At 40.7% G+C, this 18993-nt stretch overlaps 1 protein-coding gene across 1 annotated transcript in view; it reads right to left on the bottom strand.

The window, feature by feature from the left end:
- The window catches only part of LOC105473922 (DIS3 like 3'-5' exoribonuclease 2), a 374047-nt gene that overhangs the window by 237940 nt on the left and 117114 nt on the right, over nucleotides 1–18993 (bottom strand). The window contains 1 exon segment of the mRNA XM_071073554.1: nucleotides 1288–1522. Within this exon segment, the coding sequence (XP_070929655.1) occupies nucleotides 1288–1522 (235 nt within the window).

Below are 18993 nucleotides of genomic sequence, written 5' to 3'. Positions count from 1 at the left end.
TGGCATTCCTCCTAGCCTTTTGTGGGAACTGTGCCAGAAACTTCTTGATAACAAAGCTCATTATCTAGTCAGCCTGGCCAGGTCAGAGTTGGTCGGTTTCCATTAATAGTATACATAAAATTCAATTTGGCTAGAAAATATACTCCTTCTATGTAGAATCTCTTCAAAATCTCTACCTTGAAATATTCAAATTGTACATAATACTTTCCTTAAGTCTCCTAGCTTGTGGTCGGGTAGGGTCCGTGGTCACAGCTCTCGTGTTTACAACTGCTTTTTCTCTGCATCCAGAGGACCCATGGCTTAGATTTCAATCAGAGTAAACAAGACTGGCTTTTTTAAAGGCTTAGAATCAAAATACTTTCTAAGGTTATCTATTTATAAAATTTTGAGTGATCCATGCCCACCAGAAGTGACAAAAATACCTTTTTTTTTTTTTTTGAGACGGAGTCTTGCTCTGTTGCCCAGGCTGGAGTGCAGTGGTGCGATCTCGGCTCACTACAAGCTCCGCCTCTCCAGTTCATGCCATTCTCCTGCCTCAGCCTCCTGAGTAGCTGGGACTACAGGCGCCCACCACAACACCTGGCTAATTTTTTTTTTTTTTTTTTTTTTTGGTATTTTTAGTAGAGATGGGGTTTCACCGTGTTAGCCAGGATGGTCTTGATCTCCTGACCTCATGATCCGCCCACCTCGGCCTCCAAAAGTGCTGGGATTACAGGTGTGAGCCACCGCACCTGGCCCATGCCCAGCTAATTTTTTTGTATTTTTAGTAGAGATGGGGTTTCACCTTGTTAGCCAGGATGGTCTCGATCTCCTGACCTCGTGATCCGCCCGCCTCAGCCTCCCAAAGTGCTGGGATTACAGGCGTGAGCCACCGCACCTGGCCGACAAAAATACTTTTAAAAGATATTTAAAGTAAAATTGAGAGTAAAATAAAGTGATTTTTCATAAGAATTTTACATACCAGTTTAATTGTGTTCACATCAGCCACAGGATTGGGCCTCTCACAAGAGATGTCAACGTTACCCAGCAACACAGCTCAAGCCTATTAGGAATGTGGCAACTGCAACTACTGCCCACACAAACCGTTGGTAGCACTTTCATCCCCTCTTTCATAACCAGTAGCTAAATCTGTCAAAGATTCCCCCTTTTCTAAAAGCTGCCACAGGTCAAAAATTAGGACTATATCAATTGCATTGTGTTATCTACTCTGTAACCGAGAGGGAATTCCAATACTTAATCAGTGTATTTAAAAAAAAAAAAAAAGTCAGACAATAGTCTAGTACTCACCTTTTTCAGAAACACAAACTGAGAGTTTCTTAACATCATCAACCAGCACATTTTGTGTGATGCCATGTCCATCTTCTGAGTCACTGCCATCAAACTGAGCCTCTATAATGACATCAGGACTGTCATTATAGCTTTTCAGGGACTGTTGCGGGAGATGGTGTCCACAGAGCTCCTCGGGGATATCTGATTCATATGCAGCTTCTGTTTCTTTGTCATTGTTCTCTGGTTTAACTACCTGAAGAAAATTTAAAAATTCTGCTAAATCACTGGGAGAAGAAAAAAAAGAGCAGATTTTTCTTTTCTAAGGAAGAAACTGCATATACAGAAGCTAATGATATTGGACACTAATCATGTAGTTCGAAAAAGGATCTTTACTTTCCAGAAGCACAGACCACCTAAAGCACATAATCAATCCAGCAAAGCCAGGTTGACAATCAGTTCTTCAGGATGCCCCAAATTAAGGCCTTATCCACTTCTCATATTTCTGATCTACATTTTCATCATCTCTCCCCAAAGGCCCTGAATACTAGAAGTAGTACCATGCTGCTTCATAAAGGCTCACCATATAGGAACAATTAGTAAGTTAGGGAATGATAAAAGAACTCAACAAAGTATGCCACAGTGTTCCCAAAGGAAACCACAAGAATACAAGATGAAGTGAAAAAAAACAAAATTAAGTGTGAACAAGAGTTTATAAAATGTTCTTATAAAAACATAAAGCTTTACTTGGGAGGCTAAGGTGGGAGGATCACTTGAGCCTGAGAGGCACAGGTTGCAGTGAGTCAAGATTGCGCCCACTGCCCAGGCAACAAAGCAAGACCCTGTCTCCAAAAATAAAGCTTTAATTCCCCATTTTGTGGCCTGAAATCAATATATAAAGCACACACACTGATGGACATTTACATTACAATACTAATGAAGCAAGTAGAGGAAAAAACCCCAGGCCAGGCACAGTGACTTACACCTGTAATCTCAGAACTATGGGAGGCCAAGGCAGGAGGACTTTAAGACCAGCCCGGGCAACATATTGAGACCCTGTCTCTACAAAAAATTTAAAAATCAACAAGGCATAGTGGAGGAAGGGGTGGGGGAGGGGCGGGGGGGGCGCCTGTAGTCCTAGCTACTTGGGAGGCTGAAGTGGGAAGATTACTTGAGCCTAGGAGTTACAGTAAGCTATGATCACACCACAGCACTCCAGCCTGGACAACAAACGGATATTCTAGCTCTTAAAAAATAAAAAATAAAATAGAAAACCAATCCAGATACTAATCTATTTTATGAGTTTGTCACATACAGCACTCTGATGTCTATGGGCACTATATTAAAATACACCAGGTGTTATTGAGTCACTGAAAAAAACTGTGACCCTACAGGCAAATCTGCCCATCCACATTAGCAAAAAAGCAGCTGATTTTGTAGGTTCTGGATGTTACTTGAATACCACATCCTTTTTAAGAATCTATTTCTAGATGAGAAATATCTATGTTCAATTTAAACATATAATTAAAACTTAAATGCTCACATGTACATATATACAAATAAAAAAATGAATTTGATCACTACTTGTAAACATTCCTTTTATTCTTTCAAACAAATGTTGGAATGCCCATCTCGTGCCAGGCACCATCATGAGTCCTACATCCTAGCGGGGTGACAAATGATGAACAATTTACTCATTCAACAAGTCATTATGGAGTCCCTTTCATGGTGCCAGAAACTGTTCTAGGTGTCAAGGGCAGAACAGTGAACACAATCAAAAGTCGACTAGTGAGAAGCGCAATTAAATATATTGAAAGAATGAGAAAGCTGGTTAAGTAAATGAGAGAATAATGGAGAGTGTGTGGCTAGTTTATCAGTAGGGTGATTAGGAAATACTGCTTAGAGGAAGCAACATTTGAGCAGAGACCTGAATGAAGTGAAAGAGCTCTAGCGGTTTCACCATGTTTATATTTGATAGGTCTGATGTTCTAATTAAAAGTAACACAAAGATTATGCTTAGTAAAAGATCTTCACCTTATATAAGGCAGAACAAGTTGTTAAATCTTTCCTAAAACATTTTAATCCAGTAGGTTCAATTAACATAACCATCCCTAGACAATTAATATTATAATATCGACTCAGAAAACCAAAGTAAAATATTACAAAGATATTAACAATTAAAGGTAAGAATATATCCTCAGTTTGTAAAAATTGACTCCATAAAAATATAGTAATAGAAAAACTTGTAAACAACGCTTTATTTTTTGAGCAAAATTGCACTCAAAACTTTTGAGCAAAAGTTTAATGAACTTTTTAAAAAACTTGTTTCCCAATCCCTGAGTACATTTAATGAAATTTTCTTTTTTGCTGTGTTTTGACTCTTGTCGGATTCATACATTCATTTGTCCATTCACCTGTCCATGGGAAGTTAGAAACAGACACATCTCCCTCTCTTTAATACTACAAAAAAGTTCTACTGGCCAGCAATCTCCAAAAAGATTCCCTCAGGCCCCTTCCTGCAAGAGCTCAAGTGAGTGAAGCTACAGCTAGGGCACCAATACACAGGTTGAACATCCCTAATCTGAAAATCCAAAATGGTCCGAAATATGAAACTTTTTGAGCATCAATATGACACTCAAAAGATATGCTCAGTGGAGCATTTCAGATTTCAGATTTTAGGATTTAGGATGCTCAACTGGTATAATGTAAATATTCCAAAATCTGAAAAACATCCAAAACACAAAAAAACACTTCTGGTCCCAAGAAGGACCTTATTTTGGATAAGAATTTCTTATTCTGGAAAAGGAATACACAGCCTGTACAATTAAAAAACCAGCTCTCCCATCTGCACTCTGCTTTACCACATAAGCCTTGTTTTCATAACTGACCCAAAGAAGATCATTCAAAAATAAGAAAATTTACTGACAAGTTATGGCAGAAAAAGAATTTGATATCACTCAAATCAACAAATTCATTCAATTTCCTTATAAGTGCCTGGCAAATTCAGAAATATTTAGGAACATCTGCCCTGATCATCCTCAAAGAAGTAATACAACCTTGGGTACTGTCACAGCAGCCCAAGCACAGGCAGAAGGCACAGGTGTACACCCTACGTCTAAAGCATGGTGGCTACAGAACAATCTAGGGTCTCATGGTTTTTCCTGTATCATCCCCATACATACTTCACCTCAGAGAGAGGAGTTCTGGGCAAGAAAACAACTGTCATACTACAGTTGGACTAGCAGGTAAAAGGTAGTCTCCTGGAAAGACATTATGGGCCTGGCACAGTGGCTCATATCTGTAGTCCCAGCACTTTGGGAGGACAAGGCAGGCAGATCACTTGAAGTCAGGAGTTCAAGATCAGCCTGGCCAACATGGTGAAACCCTGTCTCTACTAAAAATACAAAAATTAGCTGGGTGTATGGTGGCACACACCTGTAATCCCAGCTACTCAGGAGTCTGAGGCAAGAGTATCACTTGAGCTCAGGGGGCAGAGGTTGCAGTGAGCTGAGATCACACCACTGCACTCCAGCCTGGGCAACAGAGTGAGACTCTGTCTCAAGAAAAAGAAAAAAAGGAAGACATTATGCAAAGAGCTCAGGCCTTTAGTTTCTATTATGTATTTATTTCTGCCACTAATGGTTCCACAAAGGATTTGGTTCCTATCAACCATGGAGAAAATATCATAGGTACCAAAATACTGACTTTGTTATACAATCTGCAGGCTTCTCACAGTGAAAGGTCTTTCTCTGCATGCATGTATTATGTGTGGGAGGGTATAAATTGTAATCAGCATGATTCTGCCTGCCTACTTAATAATTATGTTTTGGCTCATGCATACAAAGTTTAAGAAGAGAATGGGAAGAGAAGGGGTTTTGCTGTGCCCCCACCCAAATCTCATCTTGAATTGTAGCTCCCACAATTCCCACATGTCATGGGAGGCACCAGATGGGAGGTAATTGAATCATGGAGGGTGGGTCTTTCCTGTGCTGTTCTCATGACAGTGAATAAGTCTCACGTGATCTGATGGTTTTATAAAGGGGAGTTTCCTTGAACAAGTTCTCTTCCCTTGTAGACCGCCATATGAAACGTGCCTTTTACCTTCTGCCATGACTGGAAGGCCTCCCCAGCCACATGGAATTAACCTCTTTCTTTTGTAAATTGTACAGTCTTGGGTATGTCTTTATCAACAGCATGAAAATGGACTAATACAGAAGATGAGTGGAAAGCAATAACCAGAGTACAGCAAGCTTAACTGTAGAGCATATTCAAAAACTAATCTACATCCAACTTTGTGATAATCTTCACGGTTTATACTGAAGAATTAGTGTTGTAGGGACTAAATTCACTTATGAGTTACTAAACCAAAAAATGCTATAAGGCAGCAGTCCCCAACCTTTTCAGTGCCAGGGACTGGTTTTGTGGAAGACAATTTTTCCACAGACCAGAGGGAGGGGGGTGTTACAGGATGAAATTGCTCCATCTCAGACCAGCAAGCATTAGATTCTCGTAAGTAGCATGCAACCTAAATCTCTCACATGCACAGTTCACAATAGAGTTCATGCTCCTATGAGAATCTAATGCCCCTGCTGATCTGACAGGAAGCGGAGCTCAGGCAGTAATGCTTGCTTGCCCACTGCTCACCTCCTGCTGTGTGGTCCAGTTCCTAATAGGCCACAGATCAGTACCAGTCCATGGCCCAGGTGTTGGAGACCCCTGACGTAATAGGACTTAATAAATTAAGTCATTCAAAACTGTGCAATTAAAATATAAATTAATGTGTTACTTCTTTAAAGCATTTTATTCTATGTTATTATCCTAAGACACATAAGAAAAGAACAAAAAGTATGGGGGAAAAAGATCATCATGAGATCACAGGACTCAAAACCTGTGTACTCTCTAATCGTTCCATATTGCATACTGGTTAAAAGTAAGGGTGTGAGGCCAGGCGCGGTGGCTCATGCTTGCAATCCCAGAATTTTGGGAGGATCAGGAGGGCGGATCACCTGAGGTCAAGAGTTCGAGACCAGCCTGGCCAATGTGGCAAAACCCTATCTCTACTAAAAATACAAAAATTAGCCAGGCATAGTGGCATGTGCCTGTAGTCCCAGCTACTTGGGAAGGCTAAGGCAGGAGAATAACTTGAATCCAGAGGCAAAGGTTGCAGTGAGCCAAGACTGCGCCACTGCACTCCAGCCTGGGCAACAGAGCAAGCAAGACTCCATCTCAAAAAAAAAAAAAAAAGGGTGTGGGACCCCTTAGAGAAATGGCTAATTCAAATCTGGAGCAGGAAATGGACAAGACAACCCTGGAACCTCCTGTCATACTGGGAAAACAAGACAGCAATCAATGGCTACTAGTGTCTTGTCTAAAAGACACAGGAAGTATAATAAAGGGGCTTTCTCTGGTTAACTATGGAGAATTCTACGCATTTATTCTCCCTGGCCTGTACAAACTGTACCTCAAGGTAACCAAGTAATTGATGAGGTAAAGGTTTTCTTTATACAAGTGTTTCAGCTAATTAAATTAAGAAGGAAAAAAAAGGCTTTTCGGTACTGCCATTTTGCCATCCCTACTGAATAACGGATTCAGGTAATGCTCATCAATGGTTGCTAAAACCAGTAAGTCATAAGCTGATGGAGAAGGAGTTTTATAACGGATGAACATTTTATAATGGATGGACCAGAGAGGTAATAATAACGGATGGATGTTTTATAATGGGTGGATCAGAGTTTTATAATGGATGGACCACAGAGGCAATACCTGAACCTACTGATAAATATGCATATTATAAAAAGAGAAAGAACCAAAGTGCTTCCTGATTCACTATATCAGGAAGTACACATCTCCACCTACAAAGTATTTTCTTTTCCCCAAAATTAAACCTGATCCAATATAGGACATGGAACAGAGGAACATGTTAAACAACACTACCATGCACACTCAATCACATTCAGAATGTGAGAAAATCTATAGGACAAATAACTCAGTTTTGCCAACAAATAAATTGCAAGAAAAAAGGGTAAGCCTATAGATTAAAATATTTGTTACATGTCAACAAAAGGCAATTGTGTAGGCTTTATTTGAATCCTGATTCTAACCAACCAGCTATTTATATATATATATATATATATTTTTTTTTTTTTTTTTGAGACAGAGTTGCACTTTATTACCTACACTTAAGTATAGCAGCACTATCTCAGCTCACTACAACCTCTGCCTCCCAAGCTCAAGAGATCCTCCCACTTCAGCCTCCCAAGTAGTTGGGACTACAGGCACACGCCACCATGCCCGGCTAATTTTCGTATTTTTTGTAGAGATGGGGTTTCATCATGTTGCCCAGGCTGGTCTTGAACTCCCGAGCTCGAGCAATCCACCCACCTTAGCCTCCCAAAGTGCTGAAATTACAGGTGTGAGCCACCATGCCCAGTCCTGTATTTTTAAAAAAGAAAAGAAAGGTAAAAAAAGGAGGAGAGAGAAAATCAGAGAAATATAAATAGTGATTAGACAATGAATATCATTAATTCATTCTGACTGTTTTTCAAAAATCTCTACCTTTTGGAGACACCTGAAATATTTAGGGATGAAATGATAGATCCATCCATACTCACTTCTTAAGTGATTTCATGCAGTCTTTTGGCTTTAAATCTCTCTCTACATGCTATGAACTCCCAAAGTTAAGTGCCTAGCTCAATCTTTCCCCTCATCTTCAGACTTATATTCAATTGCCTAGAAGACATCTCAAACTAGAGAACCCTTGATCCCCACTAGAACCTGCTCCTCACCCAGCACAGCTCTCTCAGCAGATGACATCACCTTCCATCCAGTTCCTCCAGCCCTAAACCATAGCACTACCCCTTGACTCTCTCCCTCTCATTCCCCACATTCACTCCATCAGAAGAACCCAGTGGCCCTTCCTTTAAATGGATCTTCTTGCTATTTCCACTGTTACCACATAAACCCAAACAACCTTTATTGCCATGCTGAATTACTGCAATAATTGGTCTCTTGATTTCCATTTTGGACCAATAAAGTTAGAGTGATTCTTTTAAAACACAAATCAGATCATGTCATTCTCCTGACAGCTTTCTAACCTCCTTCTGTTGCCATGCTACAAGACCTTATCAAGACATTTTTCTATCCTCATGTTCTACAATTTCTTCTTTTGCAAATGACACTCCAACTCCAGAGACTTTCTTGCTATTCCTAGAATACTACAACCTTCCATCGTAGGGCTTTTTCACTTGCTATCCTTCTATCTGGAAAGCTCTCTGCCTGGCTATTCATAGGGCCTGCCCTTTCATTTTGTTCAAGTCTCTGCTCAAATATCTGCCTGTCAAAGAAGCTTCCCTGATCACAGTAACTGAAACAGCCCCACCTTGCTATCATTTCTGCTATTGGTAACCCCATAAATTATAACACATCTTAGTGGATTCCACTTCAGGTTGTACTGAATTTCAACTTCTTTGAAAATATTCTCGCATGTACTCATTCCATAGAGACTACTCTTTGAAGCTAATTCTTCAGTCACTTCCAACTTAACGCTGCTCATTGAATAAACAACAACTGAACAGTATTGCTAACATCCATCACCTTTTTAAGAGTCAAAGACATACAGATAAAAAGAATAAAAGAGTCCAGAAATAAACACCCCTCATTTATAAGTAGGTGATATTCAACAATAATTTTTTTTTTTTTTTGAGACAGAGTCTTGCTCTGTCACCTAGGCTGGAGTGTATCCCCTTATCCAGCTTTATTTTCATTTGCACTTACCACTATCAGAAAGTATATATCTCCTTATTTACTTTCCGTTTCCCCAACTAGAATATAGGTTTCATGAACATAGAGGTATCTATTCTATGCACTGCTGTATTCTGAGTTGAGAGCAGCATTTAATAGCCTCTCAAATATATGCTAACAGAGTCAACAAACATGACAATTCATTAGAAAATGATTTGTTCAGAGTCTATCTTCCCTAATAAACTCCATGAAGTGCCCATGGCTAGGCCTGGCACATAGTAGTACCCAATTGTCTTTCAAATAAAGAGCCAGATATGGTACACTGTATCTAATATCTCCACATATCTAAAATCTATCCATCTTTTAAGACCTACTCCAAAAAGCATGAATTTTCTATAATCCAAAATCCACCATATAATCTTCCCAGTTCCTCTCCATCCTCCTGCCTGCCCAGGCAACAATAATTTCTCTTTCTTTATAGTCCCAAAGCAATTTATCTGTGCCTCTTCACCACTTCTCAATTTCTTTACTACATTAGTGTTATCTAAGCATATGATTTATCTCATCTGTTAAGACTATCTGGTCACTAATTATATACTACACATTTTTGCGTATTCTACAGAAAGTTACATAATTAATCTAAGTACTCAATGTTTGATGAATAAATGGATGAACAGGTAGAAGAACAATAAAATGAACATAGGAGATTATCAAGATGCAAGAGCTTTCAGAAAAGTTATCGAGCACAAATGTATGTGGGTTAGAAATTAGCAGCCTAATTTTCCTTGACTCTGTAAAGTAAGAGGCTTTCTTCCATGGGGTTGTCTTTGAAAGAGTTAAGAAGTCTAAATCAGTGGTTCTCAACTTTGAAAGTTAGCAGATCCCTCTGAGAATCAGATGAAAGCAGTAAACCCTTCCTCCACAGCGGGGAAACAAAAAAAGGGCATATTTACAAGCAGACAGAAAATACTCTAGGCTGGGCACGGTGGCTCACGCCTATAATCCCAGCACTTTGGAAGGCCAAAGCTGGTGGATGACCTCAGGTCAGGAGTTTGAGACCAGCCTGGCCAACACAGCAAAACCCCGTCTCTATTAAAAATAAAAAAATTAGCCAGACGTGGTGGCACACACCTGTAGTCCCAGCTACTCGGGAGGCTGAGGCAGGAGAATCACTTGAACCCGGGAGGTGGAGGGTCCAGTGAGCCAAGATTACACCACTGAACTCCAGCCTGGGTGACAGAGCGAGACTCCATCTCAAAAAAATAATGAGAGAGAGAGAGAGAGAGAGAAAGAAAGAGAGAGAGAGGAAGGGAGGGAGGGAGGGAGGGAGGGAGGGAGGGAGGGAGGAAGGAAGGAAGGAAGGAAGGAAGGAAGGAAGGAAGGAAGGAAGGAAGGAAGGAAGGAAGGAAGGAAGGAAGGAAGGGAGGAAGGAGATGCTCTATAAGAAAGTACAGTAAAGGGCCTGGTGCTAAAGGATACCAGTTCAGGCTGACCAATATTTTGGAGAACTCTGGGCTCAGAGTGAAAGAAGGGGCCCTGAGGATAGTGGATATATTACTGACATCGTTAACTGAGGACTTTTTAAATTCCTCTGGTTTCTCCATAGACCTGTGAGGGTGGGGCAGCGGACTGCACTTATTACCTGAGAGAATGCTACAAATGGGATTATTTCTCCCTTGGAGATTTAGTCTAATCTCTGGAGGACAGGACAGAAACAGATTAGTGAGAGAATCAAATCACTAGATCCTAAAGAACTTTTTCACTCTCAGTCTTTTTCCATGAACAGGGTGGGATGGGCATCACATAAAACCCTGCTGATAAAAATAAGCAGTGAAAATACAGACAGAGATCAACTGAGGAGTATTGATAGGAAATAAATGGCATTTGCAGCCATTAAAAATGCTCTAGAAATAGTACAATACAATACTTATTTTATTTGACCCCACCCCCAACTCCCAAACACACACAGAGAAACTTGTGTCAGATACACCCTGAAGTTAGTTCTACCAAGGACAGATCTGTGATCTACCTCCTGTTTTCTTTTGGAAGGTAAAATTGGGCGCTAAGAGTGGTATGGCAGTGTGCTGAAAGGAAAAAGTAAGCCTGTCTCCATCAGGCGGGATTCCCTACGCTCTGGAAGACAGAGAACAGCAACCTGGCCTCTACAGCAGGACCCATGGTGGGGCAGTGGGTAGGGGTGGAGGGCACCCAAAAATACCATGAGGGATGGGTGAAACTGAGGGGCAGCTATGAGAGGCTCACCACTTAAAGGAACAGACCTAAGCCCAGAATCCTAATTTCAGAGACACAGGAGAAGAAGAGGTATCCTTCTAGAAAAGTAGGCTGGGTGTAGCATGACGTCAGCACTTTAAAAGGAACACAGGCCTTGTGTTGGCAGAGGAATGGCAAAATGCCTTGTAGCATCCTATTTCAAAGAGAAGAACATTTGCCGGGTCAGAGACACTATGCAATACTGGGAGTGGGAAATAGCTAAGGAAGATGTAATCTAAAAAGCTGGCAGAATTTTAGAAAATGTGAGAAAATATGTTGGGAAATACGTTTTAAACATATATAAAAAACACTGCCATGAAAGAAAAATAATGATAAACTCAACTGTATAAAAATTTCTTTTTATTCTAAGATATAATAAAAGACATTTTAAAAGGCAAGCCACAGAGGGGCTCATACCCAGAATATATAAAGAACTCCTATAGATCAATAAAAGAGAAATAATCCAATAGAAAAACGGAAGAAAAGGCTTAAAATACTTCACAAAATAGAGATGTCAAGCAATAAAGATGAAAAGGTGCTCTGCCTTATTAGTCAGAGAAATGCAAATTAAAGCCACAATGAGATATCACTGCAAACCCACAGATGGGCAAAACCCAAAAATCCTGATAATACCAAACGCTAGCAAGAACACATAGCAGTACATATCTAGTGTGAATGCAAACTGGTCCAGCCCTTTGCAAAAGAGATCAGGACTATGAGGGAAAGTAGAAAGCAGATCTACTGGATTCTGGAGCCCTGGCTTATTCCACTACACTGCCCTGTCTCCTTCAGGATTCTGACAGGCGCACACGAAAAAGAGGTATCTAAGCTGAGAAAGAACATATGGAAAAGCAAAGAGAACAGAAAATGCAAATTCTCCTTTAGGAATGGCAAATAATCATGAAAGTATACAATAAGAGTGAGAAAGGAAGATCAAGATGTCAAGAGCCCTAAGTGCCAACTTAATGAGTTGGGCCTTTACTGTCAAGTCAGTGAAGTGGGAAAGCAGAGTGCAGTGGTTCAGAGCACAATCTCTAAGGACAATACAACTGGCTTGAGTCATGGCTCTGCACTTACCCGCAACGTCACCTTGGAAAAGTTATTTAGTTTCTTTGAATCTCAATTTCATTATCTTTAAAATGGGAACGAGAGTGTCTAATATCATACAACTATTGTGGGAACCAAGATAATAAATGAAAAACTCTTAGCACAAGTGCCTGGAACATGGTAGGAGCTTAAGTAAAGTGAAGGATTTAATAATAACAAAACACTCAGTTGGGAGCCTTTAAATCCTGAAGAGCAACCTGAAGCAAGGGGAAGGGGAAGGGGAAGGAAGGGTCAAAAATAATTGCAAGGCCCTGAACTCAGACAATAGAAACAGAAAAGTTAGGAGCAGTTACATACAAGGAAACAAATACAGCCTTCAGATGACTCGAGAAGCGCAAGATGATGAGGAACATCCAAAGGTGGCAGCTGGAAATGTAGGTCTGGAGACTAGAAGTGTCTTGGAGGACAGAAATCAGATTAGAGAGTTACCCATAATATGGGTTGGCAGTTAAGCAAAGGTGACTCAGGGCCAAGTGTCTACTGAAAAGAGAACCTGAGGATAAAGCCCTTGGGGAAGACTCAAATAAAGAGGTTTCAACAAGGAACAGGAGTGAGCCAAGTAGAGAGAATTTAAACATAACTATGGACACAGGAATCACAACAAACACTGAAGTTTTTATTATGAATATTGACATCCTATTGCACAATCGTCCCTGTGCTTTTATACACAGTAACTGATTTGCTCCACCCAATGACGCTGGGTGATGCACAGGAGAATGAGGGTCTCCATCTCACAGAGAAGGAAATGAGTTCAGACATGTCACAATCTCACAGCTACTAAATGGCAGAGTTTTAACATGCATACAGGTCTAGGACTCTAAATCCAATTCTCTTAGTCCTGGACACTGGAGGAAACCACCCACAGGAGCTGAAAACAAATAGATTCAGAGTGAACCTCCCCCATACAGCTCCCATCCCTGACACACATTGCATGAAATGCCTCTGAACCTTTTGTTGGCCTAGCAAATAATCAAAATTCAAGACCTAGTTCTTTTGTGAATGTTTCTCTGCTAACTTCTCTCTCTCTGCATAAATGTTGTTGCCTTCTTCTGCAGAACTGCTAATCCTTAGCCATTCTTTCACTATAAGGTTCCTCCGCCAGTTGTGGTGGCTCAAGCTGTAATCTCAGCACTTTGGGAGTCCCAGGCAGGGAGATCGCTTGAGTTCAAGAATTCAAGACCAGCCTGGACAACATGGCAAAACTCCGTCTCTACCAAAAATAAAAAAATTGCCAGGCATGGTGGCATGCACCTATGGTCCCAGCTACTCGGGAGGCGGAGGAGGAAGGATCACTGGGACCCAGGAAGTCAAGGCTGCAATGAGCTGTGATTGCGTCATTGCTCACGGGGTAAGCCTGGGTGACAGAGCAAGATCCTTTCTCAAAAGCAAAAAAAAAAAAAAAAAAAAAAAAAAAATGTTCCTTGATGGGGCTATATTCCATTTATTTGTTTGCATATTTTTTCTTCCACTAGACAGTAAACCACATTACATTTATTTTTATATTTCTGAGAGTCTCCCACAATCCTTGGCACATAGAATGTGCTCAGTAAATATTGATTCTCTTTTCTCTTCTTCTGAAGAGAATGAGAAAGACTTGAATCAGCTGTAAAAGAAGCATTTGCAAAAAATAACAAGAAATAAATACTAAGTGGCAAGAGCCAGCTAAATTAAAATGCATGTCCATAAGATACTTCATGATACTGCAATGTCCTCCATTAACACAATGTGTCTGGAAACCAGGAAATAGACAACAATTATTTCATCAAAATTGACACTTATCACCGTAAGAGATACAAGATAAATAAACGCAAATGAATAAAATTGGGAGACACTGAAATAAATTCATTTTTCAGAATAATTCTATGCCTTCATATCTAAATTATAACTCAAATTTTCCATATAAATGCAAATATAACCATAAAGTTATATGCTCCCCAACTGGAAAACAAGTATCTTAGCAAGAAAAGTCACAAATGTCCAGACGAAGGAAAGAATGCCTAGATCTGGCAACACCTCAGAGGGACATTTCCTGATCTTTCCAGAGTTGTGAAGTAGCAATCTGTCACTCAGAAAGCAGGAAATCTCATTTATACTGTGTAGTAAGTTAGACCAACTGCAAACAGAAATTCAAACCTACCAGGATCTAGAGAAGAAACTGGTCACTTCAAAACTGTTTGATGTGCATTAGGTTTTTCTTCCTTTCCTTTTAAAATCAATATACTGTATTTCAAAATTGAAGAGCAAACAAAAAAAGTCCCTGTAACCAAAAAATTCAAATGGAATCCTAAATAAAAATGCCAGGTAACCTTTCCATTATGCTGGCTCACCCGAACTCCAAACATGAACCACTTCATAGCTTCCCTGTTTACTGATACAGAAAAAACCTTTCCTCGAGCACAAAGACCATCATTGAAGAGTGCTGTTTTAAATCTTATAAAAAGAGCAAGTCTATATTAGCACTGGAAAATTCTGTTGCAGCAAATAAACCCTATTACCTTCTCCTTACACAGGGGGTTGCTATCATCTTATTATAACAGAGTTTTTCCAAAAGATTCACATATACCTATGTCCATAGACACTTTCTGCTAAAATGGCTTGAGAACTGTGTCCACTGACGCTTTGTGCACAGGAAATAATGCCCTGTCCATCCCACTACCTGAGTCTCGGATTCAGAGCTAAAGCATGTCAGGAAGTCCAGCAAAGAGCTGCTTTTCATTTCTTGGCTTCCCTGGCTAGGCTTAAATGACAGCACTCACTTGCCACACATGTTTTAACAAACTTTCAAATCCCTTAATGGCACACTCGGGACAAAGGATAATACACTGTTCAGGAAACACCTTGAAGCCAAGAAAAGCAATTGATATTTCCACAGGGAGCTCTTGACAAGGCTTGCCAATAAGCTTTTCATTATAAAATTTAACTATGGGCGCTATCATTTAAAGACATATTTACAGACATTTTCAAGGGCATATTTGTTGGGAACTTTGTTTGCTTAGGGTAGGTAATCCAAACGTACTTTTTTCTAGTTAACAGCCAAAGAATGAACAATCTCTCTCCATTCTTCCAATTACTCAGGCCAAAATCCCTGCGCAGTCCTTATCAATCAATCATTCGATACCCTTCCCCACCCCAACTCAACCTCCCCCTCTCTCAAACACATAGCAACACACACACGCACACATACACACCCACCCCACATCCCAACTGTCAGCTAATCTTGTCACCTCTACCTTCATTGCCACCACCCTGGTTTAGTCTCCATCATATCCATCCTGGACGTAAGCAATAGCCATGTAAGGGGTCTCCCTGCTTCTACCCTTGCCTCCTTTCGGTCTATTCCCAACACAATAGACTGAGCCTATGAAACATAAGTGATATGTCAGTTCTCTACTCCTACCCTCTAAGCCTTACCACTTTAATGAGAGCCAGAAGCAAAATCCTACCTATGATGCACAGGCTCTACCTGACTACACCGCTACCCCTGATCCCTCTGACCTCATGTCTGACAATCTCTACCTCAGTCCCTTTGCTATTCCTTGAGCACACTAGGAATGTAATGCCATTCCCCAAGATCTCCATAAAGACAGCTTCCTCTCTTCCTTTGTTTCTTCACAAAGTCATGCTCTCAATGAGGTCTTCTTTCATTACCCTATTTAAAATCTCAATCCTTATCCCCCAAAATCATATTTCCCTTCCTTATTTTTTCCCTCTTCAGCACATATCACCATTGAGTGTGCTACATATAGTATTTTATTTAATACTATTATATCTTCCCCAGTGCAACACAAACTTCATGAAGGCCACTGCCGCCTGCAACTCAAAATATCAAAAGCACTCTGGTCCTTCCCCTCAAAGCATTTCCCTTTCCTGTTCTTCTCTTTCTTCAAACACCACTACTTCTTCTTCCAGGCCACTCAAGCTGAAAATCTTGCAACCACATTTGACTCTTCCCACTGCTTAACATACCAGTCACCAAATCCCTCACTTACCTTTTTATAAGCAATCTTAGAGCTCCACAAATTCCCTGGTCTTCTAAGTGACACCACCCTACAAATCTCCAGAAATAAAAATTCTGATTACATTATCCTCTTATTAAAAAACATTCCCATGGGTTTCTCTTTCCTAGAGAAACTACTTATCAGCCAGGTACAGTGGCTCATGTCTATAATCCCAGCATTTTGGGAGGCCAAGGTGGAGGACTGCTTGAGCCCAGGAGTTTGAGACCAACCTGTGCAACATAGTGAGACCTCGTCTCTATTTTAAAAAGAGAGATAAACTACTTCTCTATTCTTTGGCTTACCAGACCTTGACTTTCTCAACGTCCACTGACCTCTTTCAGTGATTTTAATCTTATCTGCCATTTCCTTCCATTATACACCATTCACAGACCACTGCAAACTCTGTCTTGGGTTAAATCCCACCAGCTCAATAACAGGTTTCTTTCTTTTTTCTTCTTTTTTTTGAGACAAGGTCTCACTCTGTTGCCCAGGGTACAGTGCACTAGTGTGAGCACAGCTCACTGCAGCCTCAACCTCCCAGGCTTAAGCTATCCTCTCACCTCAGCCTCCCGAACAGCTGGGGCTACCAGCGTATGCCAACATGCCTGGCTAACTTTTCTTTATTTTTTGTAGAGACAGGGTCACTATGTTGCCCAGGCTGCTCTAGAACTTCTGGGTTCTCAAGATCCTCCTGCCTCAGCCTCCCAAAGTGTTGGGATTATAGGCAAGAGCCACCACACCCAGCCAAGAATAGGTCTCTAACAACTCAGAACAGCAGGATGTGTCTCTCTCTTTCTGGTTCTTTGTGACGCAGTATAGAAAACTATATTAACTCCCTTAAAAAATGGCTGAATTCTGTTTTAACTATTTTAAGAAAAAAAGAAAAAGAGATCTTGGAGAAATAATCAGCACCCATCAAGGAGCCCTCCTCTATGCAGACCTGGCTTGGAATGCAGGATAAGAAGAGTTCAGAGGTCTAAGGGTCAGGCTATAGGGCCTCTGGACACTGTTCCCATGTTTATATCAGAATTACAAGTGTTCTGTAACATGTGCCCTCTCTCCTCTCCTGCATGGCCACCACAATCAACTAAAGAACCATTACCTGGCCGGGCGCGGTGGCTCACGCCTGTAATCCCAGCACTCTCGGAGGCCGAGGCGGGCAGATCATGAGGTCAAGAGATAGAGACCATCCTGGCCAACAGGGTGAAACCCCATCTCTACTAAAAATACAAGTGTTAGCTGGGCGTGGTGGTGCACGCCTGTAGTCCCAGCTACTCGGGAGGCTGAGGCAGGAGAATCACTTGAACCTGGGAGGCGAAGGTTGCAGTGAGTGGAGATCACGCCACTGCACTCCAGCCTGGGTGACAGAGTGAGACTCCATCTCAAAAAAAAAAAAAGAACTATAACCTAACTCCAGTACAAGCAAGCCTCCATACTGAGTCACTAACAAGAGTGAGAAGCAGGCATACTTCCCAGAGGAGACCCAGTTCACAGAACACAGCAGGATCCAACTAGAGTTCTCTCAGTAGCAAGGTGATAAATATTTTTGATGCCGGAAATGAACAGAGAGCATTAAGCAATTTGACAGAATATCACACCAAGTTCTAAAGCTCAGAAACAGGAAAAAACAAACAACAACAACAAAAAAAGGCAGGAAGTAAATCTGGGTAAACTAGAAAAGCAAGCCCTAGGAAAGAATTTTTCTTTTTTCTTTTTTTGAAATGGAGTCTCACTCTGTTGCCCAGGCTGGAGTGCAGTGGCACCATCTTGGCTCACTGCAACCTCCGCCCCATGAAAGAATTTCTAACACAGATAGAAGGACTGGATTTCTACTTGAACAGAGTTCACAGGAGGAATAATGATTGAAATTTAGTGGATGAACATATATACATGTATTTAGATAAACCTTGTACATGGGTGGTTGCTTTTGACTCTTTAGTGTATTTTGACTTAAGTCTCTAAAACATAGTCAGTGTATTAGTACTGCCTCTATTAGCTACTAGAGACAGAAAAAACAACTTGAACTGGCTGTCTTTTTTAAAGTAACTTATTAGCTTATGTAATCGAGACAATCTGATCAAATAGGCTGAGATGATATCTGCGGGACTGTGTGTGCACACGTGTGTATGTGCCTGTGTCTCAACTCATCTTTCCTCAATATTAGCTCCATTATCAGGACAGCTTCTCTCCTCATAGAGAAGGATGAAGGATGCAAGGATACCAGTAGCTCCAGAATTACATTCCATCCTCTTAGAGATCCCAGTAAAAAATTAAAACAAAAACAAAAACCAATAAGCTCTTAATGAGAGACTCTGCAAATAAGTCCCAAGGCTGGGTCTGCTGGGGTTGATGTGGGTCACATGCCCATTCCTGCATCTATCACCATAGCAAGGAAGTGAACTAGACTGATAATCCCCTGTATCTGAGGAATGTGGCCAATTTTTCAACAAAAGTTAAAAGTAAAGAACAAAGTTGAAGTTTCCTTAGAAATGCTCAAGTAGGATCATTTTAAAAGACAAGTCTCTGTATTTTTATTCATAGAATACTACACTGATAAAATAATACATAGAAGTCTACTTCTAAGGATACAATTTCCAACTGCTTGCCAGAA

This window comes from Macaca nemestrina, chromosome 11 (genome assembly GCF_043159975.1).
Source record: "Macaca nemestrina isolate mMacNem1 chromosome 11, mMacNem.hap1, whole genome shotgun sequence".
In the NCBI taxonomy this organism is placed as follows: Eukaryota; Metazoa; Chordata; class Mammalia; order Primates; family Cercopithecidae; genus Macaca; species Macaca nemestrina.
The sequence above is the reverse complement of the archived record's forward strand: the minus strand, read 5'-3'. Positions and strand labels throughout refer to the sequence as shown.